Source organism: Stegostoma tigrinum, chromosome 19 (genome assembly GCF_030684315.1).
Source record: "Stegostoma tigrinum isolate sSteTig4 chromosome 19, sSteTig4.hap1, whole genome shotgun sequence".
In the NCBI taxonomy this organism is placed as follows: domain Eukaryota; kingdom Metazoa; phylum Chordata; class Chondrichthyes; order Orectolobiformes; family Stegostomatidae; genus Stegostoma; species Stegostoma tigrinum.
In genome coordinates, this window is record NC_081372.1 from 45,118,750 (window position 1) to 45,138,066 (window position 19,317).

A 19,317-nucleotide genomic window follows, 5' to 3' on the forward strand; every position below is an offset into this window, starting at 1 on the left:
CTACTCCTAACACTGCTTAAAATATTGAATTCAGCATCTGTTTGTATAAATGCACAGCTTATCTCTAATGGGGTAGAAGCAAGAATTCAAGAAAAATGTGTTTTCAATTAATATATAATATGTCAGTTCATGTATCCTCCTGTGTGACTTCTCTGTAAGAACTGTTAAAATCTTTTGTTTAATACTGTAAAATGCCAAGTTCTAAAGCAAAGACAATTGATGGTATGAAATCTTTGGAAATACTGATGCGGCAGACTGCTGTGCGTTATGTTGCATTATGTGAAAGGACAATTATTTGCATCTCTGGCCCATATTAAAATGAATTAATAACCTAATTTTATGAAATTACATTTTCTATTCTATTTACATCTGAGAAAGTTATTATGCCTGTAACAACAACGTTTTGAATGAACCTCCTTAGTGCGGTTTAATTTGCGTGCTTAAAGATTAATTACAGGATCGCTTAACTGCTCACTACTATGCAACAAACCAATTATACAGTAATTTGAATTTAATCTATTCAAATATACAGAACCCACTAGAATAGAGATAAGACTTAATCTGCATAAATGTCTTGCATATATTTCAATTTCACCTCCTTTATATTGCAAACATCAATGTGCTACAGTTCACTTGAGAGTGCATCAGTACTTGAGCTACACTACTCCCAAGGTTGTCACAAAAGTTAGAGTTAGTTAAACTTACTCAGAGTCTAGTTTACCTGTCTGATGGACTGAGGTTAACAGAGAATGCTAACTATATTGCTGTACTTAACATACAAATCAATTCTAACCACAGCCAACATTGACATATAGTTCTACTAATTGCAACTCTGAAAACCACACATGCACACAAACAAACAAAAGGTGAATGGAAAACAAAGTTTATTAGTACCAGCCCATGGGATTTATTGAGGTCTTCCTTTTGCCTCTCAAGTCTTTTCACATTTCAAGAGAATTGATCTTTGTATCTAAGTTCTTTCAGTTATTTGCTGAAGATGGGGTTTGGGGTTGGCACATTAATTGTCAGTTTTCCAGTCACTGGTTAGAAGCAACAACTTACCTAGCCATCTTTTCATATGTAGTCATAGGAAGAGTAAAGGAGAGACTCTGTCTCATGCGGTCTGGAGACCTTTTGCCTCTGTATTCTTGACAAACATTGTATCAAGCTGCCCCTAAGCCAGAGATTTGTTGCCATGCTGTTGGCTCTTGGTCTTCACAACAGGTGATAATTATTTAACAAAAAATCACTGGTCCATTTCTGTCAGATTTTTGCACTGAAAACATACACCCATTCGATTTTAAACATCTTCCCTCAATGCTTGAGCAATACACAATTAGTTCCAAAGACTTGTTCTTAAAAATGCAGCACTCATTCCACATTCCTTGGTTAACAGCAGTATTTTTTTCCCCCCCATTTTTGTCCAAAATCCAAAACAAACAAAACTGAGCCAGGCACTGCATGCTCCCTAACATTAATAGACTCAGCAATGATCTGATTGAATGGCTAAGCAGGGTCGAGGGGCCAAATGACCTACTCCTGTCCCTATTTCTCATGGTCTTATGATTTCCCTCTTTTTCTTTCTACATAGTCATTTACCAATTCTGAGATGGTGCATGAGGTATTTTGAGGGAGTTTTTTAGAACATGAGCAAAGCATTGATAAGGCATAATGTCTGTCTGCAGGGAAAAGCGTGAAAGCAAGATACAGATGGGCCATATCAAAAATAAAGAATCAAAATACAAGAGAGAATTCATGGTCTGAGTAGGACTTGGGGGTGGTTGGACTTTCAAGGTAGTAGAATTGGAGGATTGGAGAGTTGCAATTCGGTGTGTCAGGCATCAGAGCATCGAGAGTGCCAAAGGGCCAGGATGGGATTTGCACGGTCAGGGGAGTGTCAGAGGGCACGCTGAGCTGTGACAGGGTGGAGGGTGGTAGAGTTCAGGAGTGCAGGGACGTTCTGAGGTTGGAGAATTCATTGAGCCAGAGGAAATTAGAAAATTATGGGAGTGTCAGAGACTCCAGGGTGCCAGATGGTTGTGTGGTATATCAGAGGATCAGTAAATTGGAGGAATAAGAGGATTTGAGGAGTCAGGGGTGGGAGAGGCATGGAATGTCAAGAATAGTCAGTTTTATACTTACCCAGAAGTTTAACAATATTTTCCTAAATCTAACATTTTGTGGGTAACTATCTTGGTAAATAAATTAAAGCAGTCACAAGTTTCCAACTATAACCCAAGTAAAGCAGAACTGTCCACTAGAAGTCTAAACATCTCAGTCAATTCATGCATACCTGCTGCATCAGGGCTTTCAAAGGGCCCGAATGCACATGTTTGGTGGTATGTCTGGTATCTATCTATCCAGAGAGTTCAAGGGCTGATGCAAAAATTGCCCATAAGAATAAAAAAGGAAATTAGTGACACTTGCAAGGTTTGAAAGCAGTGATATTTTTCTGCATGTTAATTGTTTTTGTATTTTGGCAGAATGTGTGATACAGGTGAAGGACTATTCACCTTCCAAACAAGAGAAGGTGAAGCAATTTACCAGAAAGTGCATTCTGCGGCACTGGCCATAGCAGAACAACATGAGCAGATGCTACAGAGGGAGAAAAATTCACGGGTACGTGTTCTGACAGTGCCTGGTCTCTGATATTCAGCTTTCATTATGAGATGGTGGTAGGACATTTTACATTCTTCTTCATTTCTTCAACACATTCTGTAGATCTCTGTTTGAAAGCAACTCTGGAGAAATTTTAAGTGTGATTTTTTAAAAAGTTGAACCTTTTGGCATAAAAACATACTTGTTAACATTTGTTTTCAATGAATTTAATCCCTGAATACTATACATAATAGCATTTTGAAACCAACTATGGTAAGGTATTTTAATGAAGATTTTCACTGGCTTTTTGTGCTCCATGAATAATATATCAGAAACTTTTTATAAATCAAATGTGATTCTGTGAACTGATAATGCATTAATTATCTGTTCATAAAATTCTATCCAAATGTAAGATGTACGGAAATAATTCCTACAAAATCCTGCACACTCATCCTTTTAGCCTCTCCAGTCCTCAACTGAACAGTAGCAACATCATTTCTGATGGTTTTGTGCCTTCTCTCTGTGTAACTTGATGAAAATTCTTGGCTTGGTGCCCATTTTATAAACAAAATTACGTTAGCTCATCTCAGATCCTCAAATATGTTTATGTAATGCCTAAAACTATCAGTTGTATTTCAGTCTGTTTCTTTGCTGATGTCCCTAAGGATGTCAAAGTGAATATTATGTGGCGTAAGTGGTTTTAAATTATTTAATTCATTTTATGTACATGGCATTCTTCATGTTACAAAGTTCAAAAGAAGAATTACTTAGCCTTTATGTTTGAAGGCTGATGGAAGAAATATAACTAACATGTATGGTAATTATTTTGTCTCTATATTTATGCAAATTAGCCCTTGAAGCGCAAGTCTGATTTTGCTTTCTATTCCACTTGCTTTGTTCATAATTGCGGTATTTAATGTGCTGTTTTAGTCACTATGCTTATGGGTTTGCATTTATTCTGTACTGTCCTACTGAATTACACAAAAGAATTTTCAATAATTAACAGATGGAGTAGAGTCCTGCCACTAATCCTCCTTTCTACAATGTGTCAAAGGACCTGTTTAGCTATTAGTGGTAGATGTTAAATCACTCATAAGTCTTAACAGGAGGACGCATTTGACTGCAATTACTTTAACACCGGAATTTAGTTTATTGCCTAGTTAAACAAAGTCCAAGTTACATTATTACTAAGACAGTAAGCATTTAGGATTGACAGGTTTGACCTGATCGAGGTGTAGAACTGAGCTCATCAATTCTCCACACTAGCCTACGTGGCATCATCAGATTGAGTAGAGATTGTTTTCAGCTTCACTGAATCTGAATATTGTCACATAGTCTTGGGCACAGCCAAATACAATCTCCGACATGGCACACTTCCAGAACCTTCGCATTATACAGCTTGCAGCTGATTTTGATTTATCCAAGGCTATCATTTATACCCAAGTACTGGTCTGAAATTTAACCAGAATCTTGTCAAATATAAAGAAAGTAACAAACGAAGGGACATTAAGGCATGGAATCAAAAACATTAGGGTAATTTAAAGTTTAGCTGGATGCTAGAATGGAAGTTGTGAAATAATAAGGGAATTAATTCCATCAGCCCAAGGCACTTGCTTTCTTCAAAGACGAACCCGAAAGAACTGCGGATGCTGTAAATGAGAAACTAAAACAGAAGTTGCTCAAAGTTCAGCAGGCCTGGCAGCATCTGTGAAGGAATAAACAGAGTTAATGTTTCAGAACCCTCCTTCACAACTGATGCTAGCTGGGAAAATGGCGATTTACATGCTAGAAATAGGGACGGGGATGGGGTAGGGAGTAAACAATGGGATACAGAATAGAGTCCGAAGAAAAAGAAGAGCAGTTGGATTGACAAAGGATTTGGTAATGATCTGGAAAGGAGGGTGAAAAGCTGCGAATGGAGACTGTAAAAACAACAGGTAGTGTATAATACAGGCTGTGTGATAACAAGGCCTGCTGTGTGGGGCAGGGGGCTAAGACATGGGCGAATTATTATTGAATTCAATATTGAGTCTGGAGGTCTACAGGGTCCCCAAGCAGGAAATGAGGTGTTGCCCTTCCAGTTTGCATTGAGATTTTCTGGAACACTGCAGCAAGTCAGAGACAGAGATGTTGGCCAGGGAGCAGGGTGATGTTGAAAGTGGCAGACAACGGGAAGCTCAGGATCTTTTTTGCAGGCAGAACATAGATGTTCTGCGATGCAGTCATCCGGTCAATGTAGATTAGGCTAAAGAAGCACAGACAGGTGTTCAGCAAAGCGGTCACTCAATGTTCTGCTTGCAAAAAAGACCCTGAGCTTTCAGCCCTTTCTTCACAGATGCTGCCAGACCTGATGGGCTTTTCCATCAATTTCTGTTTTATGTACTTTCTCTCCTCGTTATATTTCCTCATCTTCTCCTGTTCTTTCCTGACTGCATCTGATTTATACTTCATGATTATGAACTCAACTCTTAGGACCAAAAGAGAGCTTGTGCAGTGCATATTTAAGGTATCACAGTACTGAGAGTACCACTAATCATATTTCTAACACTAATATGGACCCAATTTACTAAGGCTTTTACACACAAATAAGCAGACTAGTCTTTGTATCTAGAGGCAAAATTGAAAATCCGAAAATTATGTGAAACTTGTACTGCACCTAGGTGAAGCCACACTTGGGCATCTGTGCACACTTGTGGTCTTGATATTATAAAGGATATAGAGACACAGGAAAAAGAGGTTAAAAAAATTGTAAGAATGGTACCAGACTGGAAATAACATACTTATGAAGAAAGGTGAAAGGACTGAAGCTCTTTTCTCTGGAAAAAGAAGAAACTTGGAAAAGATGTAACAGAAGAGTTTAAAATTATAAAAGATTGCTTCGAAGGACACATCTATCTCAACTTGGGGAGGGAAAACAAAATGGGCCTATGAAAATAAGGTGGCCTCATGTCAAGGAGGTAATTCAAGACAAATTGCTGGTTAAAATATGGGATTCACTTTCACATAGAGTAGTTGAGATAAATGAAATCGATGCATTTAAATGGATGCTAGACAACCGCACATGAAAGAAAGGAATAGGTGAGGTTGCTGGCAGGATTAAATGGTAAGGATTTGGAGGGTCCTTGTGTCGAGCACTGAGCTATTCCAGACTAGGCTGACTGTACAGTATTATTCTGTGTGTCGACTCTGTTGGGGATTCTAACCCCACAAATATGGTTGGGATTGGTCAAATAATGTGTAAATGTACAAAAGGAACCTGCAAACAGAATGAAGTGGGACCTGCTCATGGAGCAAATTTGTTGGTCAAACACTATAATAAATGCTCCATGCTACAGAATTAACTTATTGTTTTAAACTTAGCTATGACCAAAAGGAACTGACGATGGCTACAGTTTCACATGCTCCTTGATATTAACGCAACTGACCATTCAAATATCCTTCCAGTCTTCTGATGCTCCCATTCTCCCAAAGTTGTCTCTACCACTTCTGTTCTTTATCTGTAGCCCAGTGTTGAAAGCCTGCCCAACAAACAACCTCAGAATCTGTTGTCAATGGCATGTAAAATGAAGCAAAAAAAAATTGTTGAGCAAGGCTTGGCAGAACCCAAGGAAACCTGTCCTTTCAGCAAACCTAACTTCAGATGAATTTGCAGGCTCCCACCTATCTATAAAAAAACATGTTTAATTTTATGCTACTCTACAAAACGACCAAAAACATTAAATTTATTAAACTCATGAGATTCCCCATCATTTACTGAAGCAGGACTGAAGATTTTACAGGAGTTTATTTTTAAGAAGCAATAAGTTACAATCTGTGAGGATGCTTCCTTAAGATGGTCTCACAATCTCACTTGAGTTTTCACTTTTGCTTTTATATTGCCTCAAAGTGGAAATGAAATGATAATTTGTCTACTGTTCTAGTCTTATTGATACATGTATCTGGTCTTTTATTTTAAAATGTAAAAGAAATGGCTATTAAAATGGATAAGAAAACAGGACAGCCTATAATTAGATTTATTGCAGAACTCACTGTGCCATTGGATATTTTTAATACACAAAGGTATGTGGATTTACCAGCGATATACTTTTGTACTCCAAGTTGTAGCTAGAACTCCATTAATGATTTAACACTAGATCTGATTGACTTTTTTTCGTTCCTTGCAATAGTTAATAGGAGGAGGGAGTAGGTGTTAGAAAAGGTTTTTTCAACATCATTGGCATTAACTTCACTACCGTTGTTCCAACAGCCTGATAACAACAGCCTCTCTTGTGAAACTTGCTTTACCAATAGTGAGAAATGTATTAGTAAGCTATGCCATTAGATGAGGTTTGTTTCTTCAGGATGTGCTAATTAGATTTTCCCCATATCTCAAAAAGACAATTATGCACTTTACACATTCTGCAGTATATAATCATTATTTTAATAGCAGCAGCATATTAATGAAGTATGCTAATTGGTTGAACTTGCATGTACAAATTAAGTTAATTGGATAGTTGTCTATAAATCAAGTGCAATATCCTTCATTCCAAAACAGAGTGTACTGTAGGAAAATGTACATTAAAATATGTTAATTGCATCTAATTCAGAGCTTCATGTTAAGCTGGTTAGAAACTAGGCTAACTATACAATTCAAATTTGACCTGTAAATATCAGAAGATCATCATGCTTTGTTGAATCAACATTTCCCAGCATCATAAAAGCTTCAGGGATAGGAACAGAATTAGGCCACTTGGCCCATCGAGTCTGTTCTTCCATTCAATGAGATCATGGCTGATCTGATTATGCTCAGTTCCATTTTCCTGCCTTCCCCCTTGATTTACTCATTGTTTAGCTTATTGATTGAGACACAGGATTATCTCAGTTTTGAATATGCTTAGCAACCCAACCTTGATAGTTCTTTATAATAAAGAATTCCAAAGATTTGATACCATCTGTGAGAATACGTTGCTCCACATCTCTGAATTGTGTGCAATCCCTTATTCTGAGATTGTGTCCTCTGGTACTAGAATCTTCCATAGGGCGAAAACTTTTCTGGATATACCCAGTCAGGTCCCTAAGAATCTTGTATGTTGCAAAAAGGTCTGCCTTTATTCATCCATTTTCCGAAGAGTACAGGCCCAATCTACTCAACCTCTCCTCAAAACAGATCCTCAATGTCTTCTATCAAATGCTAGTATAAGTTTATTTAAATAGGGACCCAGAACTATTTGTAGCATTTCAACAGTGATCTGGCTGCTTTCTTGTTCAGGTTTAGCGTACCCTCCCTAATTTTGCTCCATTCCATTTGAAATAAGAGCTAGTGTTCCATTTTATTCAAGCATAACATACCCAGTAACCTCTCTTTATGCTGCTTGTTCATTTCCTCAGTTCAAAACATGATATGCATCTAAGAAATGCGCCATTAGTTTTGCTCTTTAACTACCTTTCCTCTCTTGAACCTATTTGCTGTTTTTCTTCTTGTTTCTTTACTATCCTTTCCTGTTCCACTCCGCGTATCATTACTCCGCAATGTCACCATGCTCTTTTGTTCTGTGAACCTATCAACAGAAGAACAAAAAAAAAGACAAATAAACGTTCAAACGTTTACAGTGGCATGGTGGGCCAGTGGTAAGCACTGCTGCGTTAGTGCCAGGGACAAGATTTCGATTCCAGCCTCGGGTGACTGGCTGTGTGGAGTTTGCATGTGCTCCTCGTGTTTGCGTGTGTTTCCTTACACAGTACAAAGATGTGCAGGGTAGCCGGATTGACCATGCTAAATTGCCTGTAGTGTCTAGGGTGGTAAGTGCAGGGATATGGTAGGGGGTGGGTCTGGATGGGATGCTCTTCAGAGGGGCAGTGTGGACTCAATGGGCTGAATGCCTTCTTCCACACTGTGTGGATTCTATGAAATTTACAGGGAAGTTATATATCACATCACCTTAGGGGTTCTTTATTTACAGTGGGTACAAACCTCTGTCAGATCAGTTAACCTTTCTTCAGAATTAGGAATGGTTAGGGATGTAATGTATTTTTGAAACAATGAATAAAAGAAAGTCTCTGATAAGTGGAAGTTAAAAGATGGAGAATGGCAGAAAGCGTTAGTAAAATAGAACCAAAATGAATGGTGGTAGGGCAAGTGGAGAAACAAAAGATGGGCAGGTGTAATGTTGCATGATCGCAAAAGTAAGAGAGAAATCAAAACATGCAAAGACAACTAATCACAACCGAGTTACATTCTGGAATTATTGAACCCAATAGATTACAGAGACTATAAACTATCCAATCAAGGGATGAGATGCTGTTCCTCAAACATACTCTTAGCTCCTACAGTTGACTAATGGAATAAAATTGAGGTGCAGGACATTCACTCAAGAACGAACGGATAGCAGGAGCTCATCTCTGCTTCAGCCTCATTCTTAAAAAAAAAACTCCTGGAAAAAAGCTCACCTGCATTTTCAGGAAATTCCCACTCAAAGGCAACTAACTGAATCAAGAAAGTTCAAGTTATTGATCAACAATCATTCTGCTTTCTGACAAAATAAATCTCAAGTTTGCTCACATTCACAGCAGTATTCTGATTGCCTTCTCGGAATGGCTCAAATAGAAAGATTACTGAGAAAAGATACCACATCTGAGATTTCTTGAATGCTGTGATAGTGTTTAATATACCTTGCACATCTGTCAGTATGGCTTTGTTAAGACTATATTTTAAATTTTGTAACAAGTACATAAAAGGTATCATTTTAAATTGTTAACCATAACTAAACATGCCTTGGAATATGAATAAATATATTACTTGATGCCTATTGGTTATTGTTAATGAATGTTCACTACATACTATGTCAATGATACAAAAAGAACAAAGAACAATACAGCATAGGAACAGGCTGTTTGGCCCTCCAAGCCTGTGCCAACACATTTGCCCTTCCATATTAAAACTGCCTTCAGTTAACAGGACCCATATCCCTCTGTTCCCTTCCTATTCATGTGTTCATCCATGGGCTTCTTGAACACTGCTATTGTGTCTACTTTCACCACCTCTGGGGCGCATTCCAAGCAGTCGCCACCCTTTTTGTGAAAAACAAGCCTTACACATCTCTCTTAAACTTCGCCCCTCGCACCTTGAACCTGTGACCCCGAGTAATTGACCACTCCATCCTGGGAATAAGCCTCATACTTTCCATGCCATGCACAATCTTTTAAACTTCTATCAACCTCCTGCATTCCAATGAAAGCAAGCCCAGTCTATCCAACCTTTCTTCATAGCTAAAATCTCCATACCAGGCAACATCCTGGTAAACCTTTTCTTTGGAGAGTCCCCTCTCTAAAGCATCCACATTCTTCTGGTAGTCTGGTGACCAGGAGTATTCCAAGGGCAGCCTAATTGAATTTCTATAAAGCTGCAGCATCATGTGTGTATCCTGATTCTCAATGCCCCTTCCAATGAAGACAAGTATACCATCGGCCTTTTTTGCTACCTTATCTACCTGTGCTGCGATCTTCAATGATCTGTGAACCTACATACCCACATTCCTTCTGCATATTAATACTCCTAAGGGTTCTGCCATTCATTGTATAATTTCCACTTGACCTTCCAGAACGCATCACCTCACATTTGTCCGGATTAACCTCCATCTGCCATTTTTCTGCCTATGTCCCTGACTAATCTATATCCTAATGTATCCTCTGACAATCCTCATCGGTATATGTAGCTCCACCAATTTCTGTATCATATCACGTACAAAGTGATACATATCACTCTAAATTATTATATACGCAAACAAGTAATATGGATAAGTATTTATATGCTAATTACATTAGCTGACTATTAAAGCTTCTATTAAATTAACATGAGTTCCTTTTAACATGCATTAGTTTATTATTGTACTGTTCAAAGCATGTTGATTACATTTGCCCATGAGAAATGGAAAGTTCACAGGTGATCTGACCCACATATTTATAACATTTTTCTCTTGAGTCAGAGTTTGAGTCTGGTGATATTAATTGAAATGTCGCCCATTTAAGTTGCTGTAAGAGGTGAATATTATGAGCAGTTTCTTGGGAAACTAAGTCATTTTAACTGTTCATTAAGAATTGTTTCATGCAAGATTTTAAATTACAAGTTAGTTTGTTTTCTGTTCATTTGTAACAGATCTTCTGTGAGGGTTGAACCATGGATATGTGAGATAACAAAGTGTGAAGCTGGATGAACACAGCAGGCGAAGCAGCATCTCAGGAGCACAAAAGCTGACCCTTGGGTCTAGGCCCGAAACATCAGTTTTTGTGCTCCTGAGATGCTGCTTGGCCTGCTGTGTTCATCCAGCTTCACACTTTGTTATCTCAGATTCTCCAGCATCTGCAGTTCTCATTATCTCTGAACCATGGATATGTATTTTATTGGTGGTCTGGCCTGAATGGAGTAATTGTTTCCAAAACTGGAACTGGTGATGAGATTGACCTGACCTCTTTTAACGTGGGCTAATTCTTGAGTGTTAACCTGGGCAGCGGAGGGGGGAAGAGGCAGACGAGAGAACCTGCTTAAGGTATTCACCTCTTAGAGCAAAATAAATAGGGACACATGACCAGATCTCCTGTTACACAAAAGAGAACCAATCAGTGGTTCAGATTGAATAATGCATAGAAGCTCAATCTTGTGAAATGATGCGGAGTTTCTCAGTTGGATCAATATTGTATTTGGTGTCAACATGCAGTGTTTATTTACTTTATCATGGGTCTAGATTGATTCCTGCTTGGAAAGAAAACAGATGGTATGTAATAACTTTGGAACTTGCTGAGGAGTGGAATTTTGACATGCTTGAGATGTGGGCTGAGGATAAAGTAATCTGTGAAAGAAGTGGGTAAAATAAATTGTCTGGCTTTGTAGCAACAGAAGAGGCTAAAATTAGCAATAATACTGTGTTAATCCATTTAACAGCCGATCTTATGAATTTGTTTATTTGATAGTTTCACTCTCTATTAGCATGAATTACACAGTTCATGCTGCTGACCACAGGCATAAACCAGAATGACAGCTGAAATTGTGCACCCATGAGTTACCATGGAAGAGAAAGCAGTAGCATATAACCATTCAGCCTCTTCCTTTGCAAGTAAAAAAATCTGCTTTCATTCTGTGAACATTGTTAGCAAATTCAGACATGCAAGGTCAAGAAGCCAAGGTTCTAGCAACAAAACCAAGGTGCTTCTGACTTTCCCAAGCAGTCCTCCTCTGCATTATTCTGGCTTGGCTGTAGGTAAGGAAGTATTCTTGTTTTATGCGATGCCATGAAGAAATGTGTCCATTCACCTGTTCGAAACAAATTACCTAGGTGAACACAGACCGATGATGGGGAGAAGGGCTGGTGAGCTAACCCTGAATGCTGGTCACTGGCATATGTTCCTCTTAAACCAAGCATAGAAAACCCTCTAAATTGCACTCACTTAATGACACTGTACAGATCTGAGGGTAATGGATAGGGCAGATTTGGATGTTGTGGTTTTTGGGAGATAAAAAGAATGTGTACAAGGGTTAAAACTCTGCAAATGGAGGGAACCTATAGAACAGCCTAAGGCATTTTGCTGATCTCACTTACTGCAGAGTGTCAGGACCCACAAGAGCTGTCAAGATGAAACCATCTGCATGTTTGGCTCTTGTGAAGTTTTGCCAACATTAAATGATCGCTATAGTCCATTCTTGGACAAGGTGAATATGTAGTATCAACATTTGCATTTTCTTATAGGAGGCCAGTGATGGGCTGTACAACTAACCAGTGCTTTAACCACATGAACAGAGGGGTGAATCAGCACCTGTCTTTTTAACACCCAATTTGCCAGATACAACAAATCTATTAAATTTACTTTTAGCTTTCAAAAGGGAATTAAGAATGTAGTTAACTAAATGAAAATGATGGAGTCAGTTACAAGTTTTTCTTGACTGAAAGAAAGAGGAATTTTATTTTTTAATAACCTTGAAGGGAAAAGAATATGACATGCAAACTTGGTTAATAATTTTGAAAAAGAGTATGTGTCTGGTACAGGCAGCAAAAATAAAGGCAATACACTTAAAAACATTTAAAGTAGGGTCCTTTGGTGTTACATTTTTTAAAATCTGAGACTACTGTTGTTTAATTGTTTCAGAGATAGTAGGAACTGCAGATGCTGGAGAATCCGAGATAACAAAGAGTGGAGCTGGATGAACACAGCGGGCCAAGCTTTTGTGCTCCTAAGATGCTGCTTGGCCTGCTGTGTTTATCTAGCTCCACACTTTGTTGTTTAATTGTTGACTGGTATCCTCAGCAGTGGTAAAGTTTATAGCTTTCTTTGAATTCGAAGTTGATGCTGGTTTTCCATTTTTGCTTTTGTACTGAGTGCTGCTTATGAAATGCTGAGGGAAACAGAGGGGGAAATTGAGATTTCCAGGGCTTGTGGCTCCAAGTTTAGTTTTCTTTTGCTCCCCGCTGCTCAAAAAAGTGAGTGAAATGTGGCTTGTTTGTATCTTTTCAAATTTAGCTCCACTCTCTTTCCAAACTGAACAGTTTGTCTGATATGTGCTTTTATCATATGAGTGAATTCAATGTGAACTTCTTGATACTGACTCAGTTGTCTTGTTTGGATATATTTAGATAAAATAATAATTTCAGTGTAGACAGTTTTGTTTGTACCTCTTGGTTAGGTGATCACAGCAGCTATTTTAAATCTAGCTTTGTTCACATTAAATCTCAGGTATTGGAATCGGATGATGAACATTTATCGCCCATATTTACCATTATTGTAACACCAGCTGGGCGACAGTTACAATTCTTACGTGACTGCTGTCAAGAATCCCCTGCCTTGAATCTCGATGCATTCCCTCCTTCTCAGTATGAGCAGCCTCCAGATAGCCCCATATTCTTGCTCTAAAGATGGTCCATGCCTCCTTCTCACAATGGCCTCACTCCAAACAACTTCCGCTTTGGTATACCTGGCTTGATCTCATCCCCATCTCCCTGTTACAGAAATTGTTTATGGAAGGGCCTTGCTCATCGAGATGGATCATCAAAACATTCCATTTCCTGAGTGAAAATCTGACCCAAAGATCTGCGTTCATTTTATAGATAACAAAGTGTAGAGCTGGATGAACACAGCAGGCCAAGCAGCATCAGAGGAGCAAGAAAATATTTCTGAAGAAGGGTTCAGACCTGAAACATCAGTTTTCCTGTGTCTCTGATGCTGCTTGGCCTGCTGTGTTCATCCAGCTCTACATGTTGTTACCTCTGATTCTCCAGCAGCGGCAGTTCCTACTATCTCTGCATTTATATTATGCCTTTCCTGACCACTTTACAGCCAAAAAAATGCAAGAAATTGAGTCACTGTTGTCGTTTAGGTAGATGGGGTATCTCCTGCCACCGCGAGATTATACAGGAAGTTGGTGGTGTTGAGTGCACTGGTGTCGTTGATGTGTCCCTGGAACAGGAGTTTAACACATGCAATGCCACAGACATCATTGTTGCACTTACAATACCATTCACTGCCCTACCGTAAATTCAGCTCCACCGCTGTGCTCTGTTGCTTGGTTCATTAGAGAGACTGAGAAATCTCATGGTAAGAGTGAAACTGTCCACTCCTTTCATACACTCTCCGTGACACAATATTCGCATCTACGCATTGACAGGCCAAAACTTTCACCAAATATACCCTTCCAGCACAGCACTGTCCCTCTTTTGATATTTACTCTGGATTCTGGGGTGTTAGTTGTAGCTTTTAAACTCAGAAACTGTTAAACACCTTGAAGCTTGGTGTCATGGTGTAATGAGAACAACCTGTCTCTCAGTATCGGCAAAATTAAAGAACTGATCATTGACTTCAGAAAGAAAGGAGAACACTCCCCCCATCTACAGCAATGGACCTGAGGTTGAGAGGGTGGAAATCAGCAATATCCTCGAATTGACAATAACTGACCATCTGTCCTGGTCTTCCAGTGTAGATGCGGCAAGAAAGCACAACAATGGCTCCTCTTCCTCAGGTGGATCAGGGAATTTGGCCGGCACAGATGCACCATTGAATTCATATTGTTCAGGTGCATAATGCCCTGGTACAGCAATTGCTGCGCCCAGGACAGTAAGGAAACTACAGAAAGTAGTGTACACAGCCCAGACCATCACGGAAGCCAACCTACCATCCATGGACTCTATTTACATGGCTTGCTGCCACGGTAAAGCTGCAAACATCATTAAAGACCCATCTCACCCTGATAATGATCTTGTACAACCTCTTCTGCAGGCAGAGGATACAGAAGCCTGAACACATGCACCAGCACATTCCTGAACAGCTTCTTCCCAGCTGCTACCAGAGAGATGAATGGACTCTCTGGCCTCAAATAATGCTGACCTTGCTAAGGTTGATCTCACCTAGCACACACACTTTGCAATGTAAAGTGTATGCCTCTAAGTCTTTTTACAACCTCTGATCTGTACATCCTTACCTACCATAATCTGCCTGTACTGCTTGTGAATGAAGGTTTTCACTGTACTTTGGTACATTGACAATATATCAATCAGTCTGGACTCTTTGTCCCCCTCCCCCCACCCCCACCTGCTGCTCTGTTGTTTCGTGGTTACATAGCCCTGCAAAGCTCTAATTTTGCGTATGTACACACAGTCATCCACCTAGTGGCTTTAAGCAGAACTGTAGGAAAAGCAACAGTCAGTTTGCATTCTGCAATTTTCATAAAGAGCAGTCTGAAAATGACCAGAAAATTTGTTCCAAGTTGTAACATTTCAGGGATAAATATTGACCAGGCCATTGAGGTAACTTTTACACCGCCCTCCCAATTTTTGCTATTTTCATTAATAATTCCACGGGCATTTCACAGTGATCAAAGAAAGAATCAGGACGTTGGTTTAATATCTCATCCCACAGTGAGGGACTCCCGCGGAGAGATCTGGAGTTGGATTAACTCTCAATGTTCTGATTCTCTGGCCAGATTGCAATCACAAAACCATGGCTGACATTCCATTATAGAGGTTATCAATGAAAGTCTTGCATTTAGTGTCTATTTCTTGCAACAGTTTCGCTGATAAATTTTGTTAATCATATTCCTTTTACTGGAATCACTTCTCATTACAATCAGTGTAAAGATGATACGCTGGCAATTTCAAAAATATGCAAAATATAAATCAATTCAAGGGTGTCAAAACAAATGTATAAAAGAATTTGTTGTTCAAAATAAATACGTGAACAGAACTGCACTAAACATTTCCTATTATACGCACTAGACTGTGCATGATGAGACTAAATGAGAAAGAAAAGGAATGAATCAAGCAGAAAATGGTATTGGGAATGAAAATAATTCAATGTAGGTAGACATGCAACAGCAAAGTAAGGCTAAATTTATGCCTAATTTCTCTTGCATCACTAACTCTGCGAGTAGCGTGCTGGCAGGAACAGTTAGAAATAGTGCTTATTATGGCTGTTGTTTTGTTCTGGTCAGAGTCAGGTGCATACCACTAACGATACCTCTAAGTACATTTTATTCTGACATACAGAAGGGTAAAAACAGCCCAAAATTTTAATCTTTGCGCATCTGATATTAGATCCACAGACTTGTTCATTCCAGTGTTGCTGACAGGTTTCAAATCTAGAGAATTGATAGTACAAGGCAGAACAGAGGAAACAGCGTCATGTGTGAAACTATTTACATTAGAAAATTTTGGCGATTGTAATACAATGATCTCTGTCATGCTATTTGTTTGGAGCTGATCTCTGATAAAGTGCAAGGCTGGATAGTAATGTAAATTACATTCACCAGTAGCTGGAAATTCTGTGCAACCAGTCAACATTCACACCACAAGTTATAAGTATAGACATTCACCAAATCTCCTGATAACTTAGCAAAAGCATTCTTGCTTATCCATCATTTGACACTCATCTGTGGCTGTAAAATTCACAGCTATTTTAATTAAAGCAGAGATGTAATAATGTGGAGGCATACTTTTTTCTCAATTTATTTTCCTTCGAGACAATCTGTAATGAATGTTTCTTGTGATTAATAATCAGCTAAATTAGTGATCTAATTTGATTACTCCAATTGCTAGCTTCTGCTATTGACATTTGCCTGAGGCAAATCAGCTAACAAGGACACACGTAATTTGTGTTTGATTACAATTATAGCTGTTGCACCAAGTTGTCCTTGGATATATATTTCTCTTTTTATTTAAGTGAAATGCCAGAAGATATTTTAAATGATCAAAAAGGATGTCAGAAGTACATTTGTGCCATTCACAATTTGCAACAGAATTGTATATTTGGTGATAAATAAAATGTCTATGGTTTCTCTACAATCAGTAAACAGAGAGGGAGAAATATTCTCTCTCCATAGGGATCCCTCCAACCACATGGTCAATTGGCAGTGAGAGCAATATCAGGATTCAAGGACTGAAGACCTGGATACTATGGTGTAGGATGTTCCATGACCTCATAAGTGGTCAAAGTCAATAAATATATTTACAAAGTCAGAATTCACAAAACACTAGATTATAGCCTAACGGTTTATTTGAAATCACAAGCTTTCGGAGTGCTCAGAGGCAAAGTTGACTTCACCTGACAAAGGAGCAGCACTCCGAAAGCTTGTGATTTCAAATAAACCTATTGGTTGTGGTATTGTGTGACTTTTGACTTTGTCCATCCCACAACACTAGCATCTCCGCATTATGACATTTCCAAATGTCATATCTCACCAACTACAGCTCTAGTCTCACCCACTGCCCAATTCACTGCATCCCATCACTTGACTTGCTAGCAATTTCTATCAATTAGTACTCATTTTTGACAGGTATATGCCAGGATTCACCCTCCGCACTTGGAATAATAGCACACACACACCCAAATCACATTACTTGTCTCAACTGCCATTTCTTCAATCTTGTTGGCCACATTTGCGTAGCAGATGTCACAAACTCCCTGGCACATTACCCCCCCTTTCTTGCAGGATAAGGTGACACATGGCTGGATGCAACAGCAACTTATGTAGGTTTTCTACAAAGCTGAAACACCACGGAGGAGCCTGAGCTGTGCTAAAACCCATTGCCAAGGCTGCAGCAGAGTCGGAGCTGAACTCATTGAAGATGACTGTAACCTTGTACATATGTTTCTTTCTCATATCTCACTTCCTTTCACCCCACGCTGTCATTTACAACCTGCAGGTAGTTGAAGCAGTCAAATCTGACATTGCATTCCCACCTCTTCTAGCTCCTCCAACCCTCACCATAATGTTGATGCTATTACTTGGCATTTCAGATACCCAAAATATATGACCTGGGGACAGACACTGGGAGGAGCACCAGAGACTGACAGGAAATCACTTGCCTACACATTCACAGAAATTAGTAGGAAACAGACTTTGCATGTATCAGCTGCCACGGCAAAGTTCAGGCTTCTGCTTTCATGGCTGTGGATCACATTGTCAAAGAGGCTTTCAGTTTCCTCAATCACATTACTCATATTGTTGTGCCAGTGACTTTGCGAAGCAAATATCTATTGTTCTTCCTGAGGATTAAGTTTATCCTCCCCACGCTGTGACTTTGGCTGTTTCTTTATAGTCGCCTGTCAGTAAGCCAGCCCAAATTTTTATTCCCGTCCCAAAATTGTGCCTGAGTATGCTAGGCCCACAGCTCATAGAAGTCATCACACTCAAGGATAAGCTCAGGCTGTGCAATGAAAACTTAGCAAATATCCATCAGCTATGCTGCAGCCACTGGTGTAGCACCGTAGGAGAGGGAAAGGCTAAAGAAAGACATGCAAAAATAGACAGCTCAAGGGTAATTAAACAATTTCCATGTGGAATATACCATGATTTTATTTATACATTTTGGATGTTGATTGTGTAGTGGCTTTTATTTTTGGATTGCAGCTCAGTGGATGCAGTGATATCCACTGAGAGAGGGAAAAACGCGTGAGACTGCATGTGAATGGGCAATTGGCATTGCAGTTCTGATATCACACTTATGAGATCTTCCGACAGAAAGGAATCATTTCAGTTGCTTGTTTCTTTCCTTCTTTCACCTTTTCCTCCTCCTCCTGCCTCCACTTCATGCTCTTGAACTGGAGGGTTTGAATTGATGGATTGGAAGCTAGGCCAGAGCTATTGCAAAGCTCTAGAGACCATATCTGGCACATTGTGAGGAATTCTAGGTGTTGACCCTTTTGGAATTTATATTGACCTTGAGAAAACACAGTGCTCATTTACCAGAATTATGTTTGGATTCCGAAGACTGAACTGCCAGATGTGGTAAAACAATGCAATTTTGTCTTCCCTGGAATTTCAAAAATTGAGAATGGCTTAATCAAAATTTTCAGCATATGAAGGGAACAGATAAGGTGGAACCATAATCTGCTGCACGACAAAAGGAAACCATTTAGCCCACTGTGTCCATGATAGGTAATGAAAAGGGATGACTGTTCATTGAAAAATGTACCTCAGTATCTTCCATAGTAACACTAAGTGGCAAACTGAAATGTTGCAAACATCTCGAGTTACATCTGAAAGGAACCAGGCACTTTACAGTTTATTACCATGGTCACCTTTAAATGTCATTGCTGCCCTGCAGTGAGTTTGAAGTTATGGCATTAGAAGATGGCACGTTTTGTTAGGGATAACTCTATTGAAGTGTAGATATCAATACAATACAGCACACGAATAGGACTTTCGGCTCACCTGCACCAATTCCTAATCCTTATTTAGACCTGCTACTTACGTCCCATGTGCAG

At 39.2% G+C, this 19,317-nt stretch overlaps 1 protein-coding gene across 2 annotated transcripts in view; it reads left to right on the plus strand.

The window, feature by feature from the left end:
* LOC125461226 (docking protein 5-like) overlaps positions 1 to 19,317 on the plus strand; it is a 521,375-nt gene that overhangs the window by 455,252 nt on the left and 46,806 nt on the right. For both annotated transcript variants that reach the window (XM_048549743.2, XM_059652830.1), the window contains one exon: positions 2,484 to 2,619. In XM_048549743.2, the coding sequence (XP_048405700.1) occupies positions 2,484 to 2,619 (136 nt within the window). The remainder of the gene's footprint in view (positions 1 to 2,483; positions 2,620 to 19,317) is intronic.